This window comes from Triturus cristatus, chromosome 6 (assembly GCF_964204655.1).
Source record: "Triturus cristatus chromosome 6, aTriCri1.1, whole genome shotgun sequence".
NCBI lineage: Eukaryota > Metazoa > Chordata > Amphibia > Caudata > Salamandridae > Triturus > Triturus cristatus.
In genome coordinates, this window is record NC_140589.1 from 520353556 (window position 1) to 520367359 (window position 13804).

Consider the following 13804-nt stretch of genomic DNA (forward strand, 5'->3'; position numbering starts at 1 on the left):
GGGTCGGGACCATTAGCGTGTACGCATCAATCAATGCCCATTGGCTCTAAAATCTTCAGTTCATCAGGAAATTGGGCAGCAATTTAGTCTGTCAAAGATTCAGGGAAACAGCTGTTCAGCAGTGTCACCGTCCTCTCCGTCAGCATAACGTCAGGCAAAGGAAAAGGTCCGCAACGCAACTCCTACCACTCACTATTCTACCATTTTTATAATGAAATTAATGTCAAAATGTAACCAAAGTCAGTTTTAGGCATTTTTGATTGGTTGTTTAAGATCGTCCGTTTCGGTTTCCCATAGTCCATGATGTCACACTGTCAGACATGATCCATGTTTGTCAAAATTGTCCATTGTTAAAGCTTTTGGCAAAAGTCCAGTCGCAACCTTGCTTGGGTACGGGCTGTGTAGGTCATCTTGAGGCCACTTGTTCAGGAGCCTCATGGAATGGTAGCTGTCTCGTCGAGTAAGTTAGTCAGCCATTTTGTCGAAAGGCCCAAATCGGTCAACTTAAGCAAAACAAACACAAAAAAGAATTAAAACGAATAAAATGTTTAACCCTCACTTATTCCCCTATGTGTATGTAATTATCTAGCATAATGGCGACATTTAAAGTGTTTATATTTACCCAATGATGTCATCTGGTGCAACTTACAATCACATCACAAAAGCAACAAATATCATGCAATATTCTATTTTTCTAGAATTAGTATGCGTACGTGTATTAGTTCACAAATTATTTTAGCCATGCCAAATGCATTCCCACATGTAATTAATACATTAGTAAGGTTGATTAGGTATCACTCAAATAGATTAATATTATTATAATTAATTGATTATTCAAATTAGTCTAAACATGCAGAAATGGGGGGTATACAACATTTTGTAGTACCCGCTCCATCACATCTCCTTATTAAACCAATGGTCTCTTGGAATTTCTAAAGGTACCCTGGTCTTTATCTCCTCACTTCAGTGTCTGGGTCTACTCCCTCCATCTACATGAATTAAGACAATATACTTCCACTGTATGGGAATCTACCCTCATCCTGTGCCATTCTATGCCAGGGGCACCCAAACTGACCCCACCTTGCTGTGGTAAATCGAAGACACCCTCTCCAGCATTTGCAGAATCTCCTTTTTGATATTTGTTTTATTTATCCTGTACAGTCTCTTGTGTTGCTTATATCATGAGGTTACTGCTTTATTCAAACAGCCTAAAGCTCTCAATATTTCCCAGTGTTTGCATCCAGCCATTACTTTTCGCTTCAACCCCCTGAGCTGATTAGCTGTCCTTGCTATGGTCAAGCAATAACCTGGCAGCGGTCAGACTGCTCTTTTGCTTCTAGGGCCTATCAAAAGGTACCTAACAAAACAGTATCTCACATGCATATAGAGATGCCTCTTTCTATAGCTTGGCATCCTCAGAGTACAGGCACCTTAATAGTCTACTCTATGTTCCTAAAATCCTACATGAACATTTTGACCTTGACTTAAAACTTCTGATTGTTGCCTCTCCTTTTTCTTTGATTGATCCTCTCCTTACTTTCCATCCTCTGCATGGCTCCTCTTTGAGTACAGCCTGTAGTGTCTTGATACTATGAGCGCTAAGACCCTTGCAGTCCTTTGCGGACTCTAAACATGAATTACGTAATCTGCTGGGAGGTGTTAAGGTGTGGTTTTAAAAGCTATGACATAAAATGCGCAGTGTGTGATCGTATGTGGAGGAATAAAGTCATCTGTTATAGACCTCCATGTGTGGCATGTTCATTTTCATGCTGCAGGTCTGCGTAAGACGCTACAACTAGAGAAGAGTAGGTGATACCTGCTGTGAACATACAAGGCTGTTCTCCCTGAGAGTTTGCAATTGTACAGCAAACTGCTTGTGCGTGTCACGTGCTTCCTGAATTGATGCAAAGCAGTATGCAATTGGCGTATATGGAATCAAAGCCCTGCTCCAGGCCATTCACAGCTATTGAAGAAGGTGAAGGCCCTGCAGAGGAGCACATTCGAAAAGCCCACCAGAACCTGCTGCTAAGGCTGAAAGAAGAGATACTGTAGTGTGCCATAACACAGAGCCATCATCCATATGAAACAATCTCTAAAGGCAGTGATAACCAGGTACGAAAGTAGAAGCTTACATACCTGCACAGGTGATTAAAACACCCCACAACCTCAAATAGGACGTGGTGACCCAGTCTCAGGTGCGAGGCCGAGGCGTTCAGCAGTTGCAGGTAGCATCCTGTGTAACAAATGCTGCCTGAACAGTATATACTCTTAATGGCAGTAGAAGGGAGCGCGCAATACACTGCGGCTAAATTCCTGAAGCCACCACCATCGTTTGATACAGCGAAAAACAGAACATCGGTGGCAGGTGGGCTGCATGGATCGAAACATTTGACGACTTCGTACATGCACTTGAAGAAGAAGACAATAAGAAAACCATTAAATATTTCAAAAACCTTGCCAGTGATGGAGTGAAAGAAATACTAAAGAAAGTCTCACAAACAGATGCAATATCATACCAAAAGATAAAGGAAGCATTGGAAGCCAAGTTCAAACCGATGCCTCATTAGACTATGAAAGGTATATCTTCAACCAAGCACAACAACAGACTGGTGAAACGATGGATGAGTTTGTTGAGAGACTTGACTTACTTATCAAACACTGTAGGTTCTGTGACTTTTATGATAAAGAAGCCATGCTCCTCAGAGTAATTGATGGTTGTCTTTCAGATTCCTTGAGGAGATGCATGTTAAGTGAGACACTCAGTTTAGAAAAAATGCTAATGGCTGCAAGGGCAGAAGAATGAGCTGCTGATATGGAAGAAGACAAAGCACATAGTTAATCAGATTTGATCATGAAAAGCAAACATAAGCTCAAGATACATTCACTCAAGTCGAAGTCTCAGAAGAAGAAAATGTTATGCTTCCGATGTGGGTTTTCATTTCCCAATGAAGGTAAAGGTCCAGCCATAGGAAAGATATGCAAAGGCTGCAGGAAAGAAAAACACCTCGTAACAGTCTGTAAAGCGAAAGAGAAACCACATGTGTCACAGCGAGAAGAGAAAATGGACACCAGTAGGTTTCAGGAGCATTCTCGCCACTCCTACAAGGCCTAAAGGCAACATCAGTTACGACAATTAGAAGCCAAGCGAAGTCGATAGTCTTCAAGTTTGATACACATAACGTCATTATCAAGCGTTAGTGAAGAAGACAGATATGTGTAATGATATCTACTAAGGAGCAACATGCCCATGTAGGGCTTGCTGATCACCAGTCAAAGAAGAATCACAGAACGGAGCAACAAAATTTATTTGTACACTGTCCCAAAATGACGTTAAAGGTGAACAGTTGCCACATGACCTTAATTAATTATAGACAGTGGCACGTCGCTTAATATCATGCCAGTTGAAACATTTAACAGCTTATCATTTGTGCCATGCATTACCCTATCGAACAAGAAGGTACACATGTGTTCTGCATCTAAACTGTTACAGATTCAAGGGTAATCTACAGCAACCATGAGACAGAAGACGACGTCAGTGCAAGCCACAATTCATGTTCTTCAGGGAACTTGATCGAGTGCATGCCCACTCAGCTTTGCCACTGCTGCTGACATGGGACTGATATCTCTCAACTACAAGCTCTGTGCTCAGCCTGCAATCGTTTCACGGCCTAGGAAGACTCAAGCAAATTAAAGTGCAAATTCACAATAATGAGGACATTTGCCTGGTTGCACAACTGCACCACAAAGTTGCTTTTTACTTGCAAGAATTCATTGAGAAAGAACTAGAAACACTGTTGAAGTATGACTTAATTGAACGCTCCAACGGTCCTACGCCATGGGTTTCGTCCATAGTTGTGGTGACAAAAAGGACACCAGAGGTGCAGTGCACATTTGTGTTGATATGTGCCAGGCCAACAAAGCAATCGAGAGAGAAAGGCATCCTGGTTCCCACATGATGTGTATGATCATGCAACTGAACAGAGCTAAAGTCTTCTCCCATCTTGACCTGAACAAAGGATACCATCAACTTGAGCTAGAAGAGAACTGTATGTACATTATAACTTTTTCAACTCAAGTTGGCTTGTTTTGTTACAAAAGACACACTTTGGGAGTGTCTTCGAATGCGGAGATATTGCAGTATGTTATTCACAGAGTAAATCAATCAGTTACACATGCTTTCAATTACAGTGATGACATTATGGTATTTGGGACAATACAAAAGGAGCATGACAAGGCTACTACACAAGTGTGCCAATTACTTGCTGATGCAGGTTTCACTCTGAATGCGGCAATGTGTGAGTTTCACAGAACCAAAATTACATTCTTTGGGCACATATTCTCTGACGGGGCAATGACTCCTGACCCTGATAATGTGCAGGCATTGTCACCTACTTGCCCCCACAAGATGTAACCCTGCTGTGATCCTTCTTAGGCATGGCCAGTTATTACTCAAGATACACGTGTGACTTTGCTACAGTGAGTGCCCCATTGAGAGACTTAACAAAGCAAAATGTTTCATTCAAGTGGTCAACTGAATGCGACCAAAGTTTTCAACGACATAAAAAATGCCTTTGAGAATTGCAATCAGAATGGTGTATTTTGACTCCAAGTTACATATTGAGATCACAGTGGATGTTAGCCCAGTGGAGGTAGGAGCAATTCTTGCTCAACACAATGGCCATCCAAATTGCTCAGAAACACATTGTGGCCTATGCCAGCAGACGTCTGTCTGAAACAGTACATGCCTATTCTCAGCTGGAAAAGGAAAGTCTGGCTGGAGTGTGGTCCTGCAAATATTTTCATGTGTTTCTATATGGAAAAAGTTTCACTGTCTTCACAGACCATCAGGCATTACTCACTATCTTTGGAAACCCAAAAGCTGAAATGCCCCCTCTCATCGAGAGATAGGGGTTGCAACTACAAGAGTATGCCTATGTGATTGTACACAACCCGGGGAAAGATCAAAACCGTGCAGATTACTTTTCACAAGTGCCACTACATCACCACAGTTCGACATTCAAAGCTGGTGACGAGTTTCTCAACTTCATTGTGAGGTCCAGCATACTAGCAGCACCATCTATTTGAACAGATTATTGCTTCTACCAACACAGATAAATACATACTCATCCTCAAAGACCTCATTACAACGAAATCTAGGTGGTCAAATATTTGGCAATTTGCTGATGATATTGAATTCCAAAAATGTACAGTGCCCCATTGACTATTCATGAGAGGGATGAGAGTCTTACAGGAATACAGTTTAACACTTTTTCTTGGAGCTTGAAGGTGTAAACAGCAGCTGCGGGCCATCTTTATGGGCTCAGGCACCATGCCCCCTCACCTTTTGACCACTATAAAGAATGTCTCTCATGCTGGTCAGAGGTCAGCCTGGTAGACACTCTATTTTCAGGTCAGGCAGTCAGGAGTTAGACATACGCTAAATGTGCAGGCTCCTGACTGCCTCAGCGAATCTTTTCGGGGTTGAAAATGTCAAAGCTCCTGTGGGTGTCACATCTTTAGCCTAGCAAAGCAGCTTTAGCACGCCGCCGCGTGATGATGGGGAGCATCACTCATTTCCTCGGGCCTGGGTGCTTCAGTTCTAAGCCCTGAAGTCTCCAGTGCTGAGTGTCAATCTCTGACACCTGTCCAGAGTGGGGTGGAGTCTGCACTCTCACTAACCCCATCACACTCTGTGGTGAGTAGAGACTGCTTCCTTTCACTGATTGGCTGACCTAAGGTCAGCCAATGAGGGAAGTCAGCAGTCCCAGCCCTCCTGGGATCTTCGAGGCAGAGCTGCGCAGGCAAGTTTTATTTTTACGTTTAGTATATCTGGTAGTGAGTGTTGAATGGATGTGCGTGCATATGTGAAAGCATGAGTGTGAGTGAATATGAATGTGTGCGTGTGTGTCCCTACCCCCCCACCCCGCCCACCTCCCTGGTAAAAGTACAGTCTGCCACTGGTAAATAATGAGGGTGAGCATGTGTCTAAAGCAGTAGTCTATTTTGCTTCAAAGTGCTTTTGGGTGCTCTATAGGTTTTTTCAGCGCCAGAGGGATATAGATCGAGAGGACATTTAGGAGGCGCCCTTCCCATGTCCTGGCAACCGCAGCAAATCTACCTTGGGCATCCACCCATTTGTCATTTAATATGTATGGGCATTGTTTGCTTTGAGAGCCCGGTGAATTTTGTGAGTCATTTGCAGAGGCGACAGAGGCGATACAAGCTGAGCATTTCATACTTGTCTCAAAGTAGTCCCAGGAATCCTGAGTGTAAGAACTGTAAGAGAATAGTAGATGTTAATTAAAGCTGGAAGTGGTGCAAGGCAGAGGATGGCAACAAGGGCGGAGCATTGGGTGATAGTGTTTGGGAGGCTGGGCTTTCAGATTGTTCATCAGGAGGAAACAGAACATGAGCTGTCAGCTGGATATAAATGAACCTTATTGTAAATACTGTGCTATAACTGACCAGTTTTCTCACTGCCTGCACCTATTGAGTGCTTAACATGTTCACAATGCAGGAATGAGAAAGTATTTTTACGTTACCTTTCTTTTGCTTCTCAGCTGCAAGTCAAGCAAACGTTCTTTATCTCTATGAACCTACCTTACTCAGTTACACGAGGTGAACAGTTTATTCTGGAGGTCATCCTGATGAATCACCTACAACAGACGATGGAGGTATTGGCATATATATTTTTTGATACAACTACAACCTCAACGTCGTTTTTTCTTGTATATTTCTACCACGTTTATCACTTTTGGAAGTACTTTTACATGTACATCGGTGTTTCTGAAACTCATTGACGTGTTTGGAAAATATCTTGTGTAAACCGGTACAGCCTTCGAGGCATGTTGCATGCTGCCCAGCCTTTACATGTATGGAATGCCCACACCAATAAATGACTAGAGGCATGTGGTTCACTGAACAAGGATGGCACCATGTCATGTCTTGGGTGAATTCTTGTTTCTGTTGTAGTTAGTGTATTACATATTTAATTTAAGGCCTTGTCAATAAAATCATAACATGTTTTACAAGCACTGAAAATAGCAGGATTTACTTTTATCCAATTTAATGCTACTCCACAAAGCCCAATGGGCCTTGCCATGATTTAAAATCGTTACCTTCAGGTTACTGTAGATGTCAAGAACAACCATTTAACTCAGACTAAAGAAGTCTCTTGCATTGTTGGGCCTCCACCCCTTTTTGGAAACTATCTACGCCTTACCTCCTTATTCACAAAATATGTATTGCTGTAAACTTATGCTTACGACAGAAAATAGCTCTACTAAAGCCAGTCATGTATCCATAAAAGGAAACCTAACAGATGTAGCTCTTTTTACTACTCTATGATTATAGTTCACAAGGGGGTACAAATATACAGTAATAAACCCTAAGTAGGAAGAGGGTGAGTGTTAGTGGCACACATCATTCATCTGGACAGGAAATCCCTACCATGGTACCACGGTCCTCTGCAAATTGTGTTCAGTGTTGTTCACTGTTCGTGGAGCATGGGGCACAAGCTACATCTTATGCACTGTTTACTCTGAGCATAGCCTTCGGGGTCAGGCATCGGCTGATGATGAGGTGCAGGGCCAGGTCTTGCCCCTTTTCCCGTGTCCAGCAGAGTCTGGCATCTATGCAGGGTGGGGTGCAGAGTCTAGTTAGAGGCCAATGGCCTACAGCCAAGCACTGTGTCCTACCACAATTGAGACTCACACTACTACTGGGGCATACCCTGGATGTTACCAATAGTGAATGCGGAATCCAAAGGTAAAACATGGTTCTTTAGTAGTCCCGAGGATGCATGGGACTGGCTTGATGGCTGGCGCATGGTGGGCAAGCGACATCACAAAGAGAACCGTGGCCCTGGTAACAAAGATAGATCAGGCCGTCAAGTAGGATCCCCGAATGGCGTTAAGACGCAGAGAATCCCATCGGAACACCAACAAGTGGACGGATTAATGCACGAACATTGTCACACTTGAAGAGGTTTGACTTTCCTTTTCTGTGCACGACACAGGAATCCCTGGCATCGCTCCGCTTTCTACTGTGACTCTGAGGGCACTTGATGTGGCTGCTTGCCCCTGTACGGACTCCGCAACTACCTATTGTGGGGTATTGTTTCTTGTTTGTTCTTTATAACATGATGTGCACGCACAAAAGTAACTCACATGTGCCCCAGGGAGTGGGCGATATGCACTCTGCAAGTTTGAGGTGGCGGGAGGTTCCTTACCCTTCCTGCAGGGAGGCAGGGCGGGGGGTGGGAGAGAGACATTTTGAGGGGGGGGGGGTTGTTTTTCTAGTTTATGTAGCTATTTTGTTATGATGGACAGGGGAACAGAGACGTCCTTAAGACAAACATAATCAGAGCTTGCTGACCCAATGTACCAACTAGCGGCAACCACGCAGTGCTCTGGGCGAGTAGCGCCCTACGACACCCACGTACATTATGTCTGACCGGGACATGGAAAGAGAGCTCCGTATCCTCACCTGAAACGTCAACGGACTGGGGGATAAATTGAAACAAGGGGATGTGCTCCAGTATCTCAAGAGGCATGCCCCAGATATTGCTCTGCTCCAGGAGACACACCTCAATACATGTAAGGCACACGATCAATGGGGTATAGACTGGTGGCCAATTCGGGCTTCACTTTTGGTTCGAGAGGGACTGGTATTCTCATCCGCAAACAATGCCCATACATATTAAATGACACATGGGTGGATGCCCATGGTAGATTTGCTGCGGTTGCTGGGACATGGGAAGGGCGCCCCCTAAATGTCCTCTTGATCTGTATCCCTTAGGGGCTGAAAAAACCTACACTGGCCAACTTGGGTAAATTCCTGCTTAACCTCCCTGCTGGCATTCTTGTGATGGGAGGCAATTTTAATTTGACGGTAGATGGGCGGGTCGATAGTCGTCCTCCTCGTCAAGATCCACAGGGCACTTCACCAATGTTGGACTTTCTCTTGGCGTTTGGCCTGGTTGATCTCTGGCGCCATTTCAATCCCTCAGCACGTAATTTTACTTTCCACTCAGGCGTGCATAGTAGTCAATCCAGAATTGATCACCTGCTCACACACACTGATAATCTCTCTAACTTTACTGAAGCCAGGTCTCTGGTGCGTGGTATCTCTGACCACTCTCCTGTTCCTACACAGCTCGCCCTGCCTCAAGAGAACAGACGTCTCACCCTCTCTATTACTCCATGGTGTTTGAAGATCCCACATATAAAGAGCCCGATTTTAAAAGGGGTTGACCAGTACTTTGTCGAGAACTCCAACACTGTTGATTCCCATCAGATCCTGTGGGGGGCCTTTGGGGTGGTCATTAAAGGTTAGGCACTCTCATTAATTTCGGGGCATAAGAAGGAACTGAGGGCACGATTGGAGACTCTAGAACACAAGATTCAAGGGCTGGAGGACGGGGTGGCCACCACAGATGACGAGCAGATCTCCCATACTTTGCATAAAAAGTCAGGATTACAGGCAGCTCTCGCTGGAGGCAACCAGGTCGAAACAGAAAGCTACTCTGCACAAAATATACAAATTGGGTGACCATACGGGAAAGCTACTAGCATGGCTAGAAAAGCATGAAGCTGCACAGAGATGGGTGCCCCTTATTGAAAGGGACACGGGAGAAATGCTGAGTGACCCACAGTTGATTTCTGAGACCTTTGCCTCCCATTTTGCCTCTATATATACCTCCACTACTCGTACTACCTTTACTGACTCCAGGGATCTCCTGGCAATGATCCCGATCTCTACTCTCACCCTGGAGGACCGTGAGTCCCTGGAGGGCGATCCCACTGAGGAGGAATTAGCTACTGCCATACGTGGGATGAGGTCAGGGAAAGCTATGGGCCCTAACGGGCTGCCAATAGAGCTGTTCAAATTGGTGACCTCCAAGATAACTCCCGCCATCCGAGCTATGTACTAAGAGAGCTACCAAACTGGATCTCTACCTAGGGATCTGATGCTGGCCTCAGTGGTCGTTATACACAAACAGGGTAAACCACTGACGAGGTGCGACTCATATCGCCCGATATCCCTGTTAACTGCTGAGGCAAAAATTCTCGCCAAGGCCCTGGCCAACCATTTGATCCCATGTATTTGTAAGCTGGTGCACCCAGATCAATCAGGCTTCATGCCTGGTCAGAACACTGACCTCAATCGTAGACGATTACATGGGGTGATGGGAAGAATTAACTCCATTGAAGAAGACGCAGCACTGTTATTGTTAGATGCCAAAATGGTGTTCGACACTATCGAATGACCTTACTTATTTGCTCTCCTCGAACGCATAGGCTTCGGCCCAAAATGTAAAAAGTGGGTCATGCTCCTATATACAAACCCACAAACCCAACTGCCCAAGTGGTTGTCAACCAGCATACATCCCGGCCATTCAGTCTTGAAAGAGGGACTTGACAGGGATGCCCCCTATCGCCCCTCATATTCACCTTCCTATTGGAGCCCTTGGCGACCTGGGTGAGGAGTGACCCCATGATTAGAGGGCTGAAATGGACAGACTACCATGAGGATCGAATTTCTTTGTATGCCGACAACATCCTCCTGTATGTCGCGGCTCCCTCAGCATCGATCCACCACAGTTTACACATCTTTGCAATCTTCAGCTCCCACTCAGTATATACTATAAACTGGACAAAATCGATACTTGATATGCTTCAGGCCCCCCTGCCCCTGCTGCCCAAGGGCACCGATGTTACAATTGCCACAGAGGGTTACCGCTATCTCGGCATATATATCACCCATTGTCCTACCCAATTCTATGACGTTTAGCTCAAGGCCCCGCTGACTAGACTCCAAAATGATGTACTCTCTGGTGGTCTCTGCCCCTAACACTACTGGGCAGAGCAGCGCTGTTCAAAATGTTGGCGTTGCCCAGGTTCCTATATGCGTTGCAAAACACCCCCTATGCAGTCCCAGATAACTACTTTACAGGACGCTACTGTGGGACGGGAAAAACCTGCGCATTGCGACACATAAATTGACCAGGGGGTGGTATGACGGAGGGATCGCATTACCTGACCTTATACAGTACTACTGGGCCTCCCAAATGGCGGTGATCAACCAATGGGTCTTTGCCCCATCGTCTGAACCGGCGTACAGGACGGACAAATGGATAATGAACCCAGGGGGGTATCAGCGTGCACATTATTCTAATCCCAACCGCCAGCACCTAACTGGTCCTACGGCCCAAACAGTTGCAATCTGGCTCTGGGCGACTAGAACACTGGGGTGGAACAAAAAAATAACATTGATCACTCCCCTATGGGAGTCCGAGCAACTTGGCACACTGAGTAACTGCCCGGGCTTTGATAAGTGGGACTTAATAGGTATCTCCTCCGTAGGTGATCTCTGGAAGCAGAATGGGATGGTCCCTTTTAGCGACCTGCAAGCGGAATACCAGCTGGCTGGGTCGGAGATGTTCCGATACGTACAAATACGCCATGCAATCACTACCAATGTGGCGTGTGGTGAGACTTTACCTGAAGCCTCCCCAATGGAGGATAGGCTTTTAGCAGATCCCATGTCCCACAAAGCAATATCACTCACGTATCGCAAACTATTCAAAAACAAGACGGACCCACTGGTGCTTCTACGCAGTTGTGGGAATCGGATCTCGGTTATTTGGAAGATGACGACCGGCAAGAAGTACTTTCCTCCCCCAAAGAGGTAGCTATGCCGATGAGGATCCGCTTAGTCCAGCTCAAAATCCTACACAGAACTTATCTATCGGCACAGACATTGGTAAAAATGGGTACATTTTTCCACGTGCTCTTGGAAATGCCCACTCATTCAGCCTTACCGTGGAAGAATCCTCTCCACACTAACAGGTCTGTGGAAAAAGCATAGCCAGCTCCCCACAACTTTGTTTGCTCAATGTTTGGGAGGCCACCGATCTGACCCAGACCGAGTGCTTGTGGGCCTCACTGGACTTTGCCCTTGCCAAAAGAAATGTAGCACGGTTATGGGGGACTGGGGATTTGTCCACTTATCAGAAATGGTCCAATGACATGGACAATGCAGTGGTTGCAGAGAAAGATGTCTTCAAACACAGGGGTTGCCCGATGAAATGGGACCACAAATGGGCAAAATGGAATGTGTCACGTGGCGGTCTCTGTGTATCCCCACCTAAGGAGCTACGTCCTGCTGGGGATGACACCGCTATTGAATTGATTTAAAGTTGTATGGGGATTGTATATGATCTGTGTTTGCTACATATCTGATATGTCACCACCATCTTTTACTGTATCATCACAACTGTTTAATAAAAAGAACATCAGAAAAAAAAATGAGTTTACTCTATTCAACCTCCTTTTATTATTTGTTGTAAAATCTGCTAGAATCGTCTGACTTCGGCACAAACCCCTGCTTGCATAAGGGTCGGAATAATGAATCGTGTGGACTTTGCATTCTGGTAGTTAGATGGGGCGATACAAACCACACCCTGTTAAATCTTGGCAGGTGAAACCTGCTGTAATTCAATGGGGGTAAAAATCCTAGTAAGTATTGCGATATGTGGATTTTGGTTCAGTAACATCAAAATCTGCTTATTTTTCCAAATATTACGGAAAACTCAGAATAGGTGCAATATATTGCATCCAATAAATTTTGAACACAAGTCTAAATCTAATACAGAATGCCACAATCCCCTCCCCATGGGTGGCAGGTATAATCAAAACAATAGTCTTTTATTCCTTAATATCTTCAACTGACCTAGATCAGTGTGACACGAAACCCGGCGGAATAGCATTTCAAGGTGTTATTGTGTCTTTTTAAAAGCACGATTTATTTAAACCAACTTATATTTTTATGTTTACAGGTAACGGCGACATTGCAAATTGAGGATTCATTTGAACTAATAGGTGCATCAAATGCCAACACTGTCGCCAACCAAAGGAGAGCATCCGTGCCTAGTAACTCTGGAAGAACAGTCCTGTTTCCAGTCAGACCAAAACAATTGGGTGAGATTAGTTTCACCGTGCTTGCAACCTCATCTGAAGCATTTGCTGACATTACCAAGAAAGTCATAGTCAAGGTGAGTGCATCTCAAATTGACTGGTTGCAGAAAATATAAGAGTAACGAAAAATATTCATTCCCTTTGCGCTTCAGACTGACAACAGTAACTGCCACTGCCTTTATATTATTTATTTTGTTTGTATTTTTTTTCCATCACTACAGATATGAATTCCGAATTATCGATTCGGGTTCTGGAAATCAAAAACTATTTTATGGGTTAATAACTATTCAGGGTTACATTTGTGTTAGCAACGATACTAAGAGACTGTAAGACCTGACAGCCTTAGTGTGGTTGTATTACAGAACAACGCATGCAACTACCACGCATACCTTTACTTTGCTGTCAATACCACGCATACATCATTACCATGCATGCATGCATATGGCTTTACCATGCATGCCTTCACTATGAACATTTTGTGGTCAAGGGTCAGCGACCCTTGACCCTGTCACCAGGCAGGTTGCTCCCCTCGCCACCACACAGCCCTCCTGTGTGCCCGCTGCTGCCTCTCGCCTTGGTCTGTGCCTGTTTTCCTGTTTGTTGCGTTACTCTGTCTCTCAGCTGCCTTAATTACTGTGTGGGCATTATTGTGTTCTCTCTCGCTCTCTCCCGCTTTGGACTGTGTTAATTCATTGTATTGCACTTTATCTCCCCTCTGTGTCCCTCTGTGCCCCCCACCTTGCCTTCTGTATCACCCTCCGCTCCCCCTTCGTTGTTATCCCGCCGCTGCGTCCCCTGCGTCCCCGCCCCCTGTTCTCCCATTT

The 13804-nt window shown here is 44.9% G+C and overlaps 1 protein-coding gene across 1 annotated transcript in view; it reads left to right on the plus strand.

The window, feature by feature from the left end:
• LOC146817360 (CD109 antigen-like) overlaps nt 1–13804 on the plus strand; it is a 1044213-nt gene that overhangs the window by 697151 nt on the left and 333258 nt on the right. Inside the window, exons 20-21 of the mRNA XM_085610952.1 lie at nt 6561–6674; nt 12842–13057. Of these exons, the coding sequence (XP_085467078.1) occupies nt 6561–6674; nt 12842–13057 (330 nt within the window). The remainder of the gene's footprint in view (nt 1–6560; nt 6675–12841; nt 13058–13804) is intronic.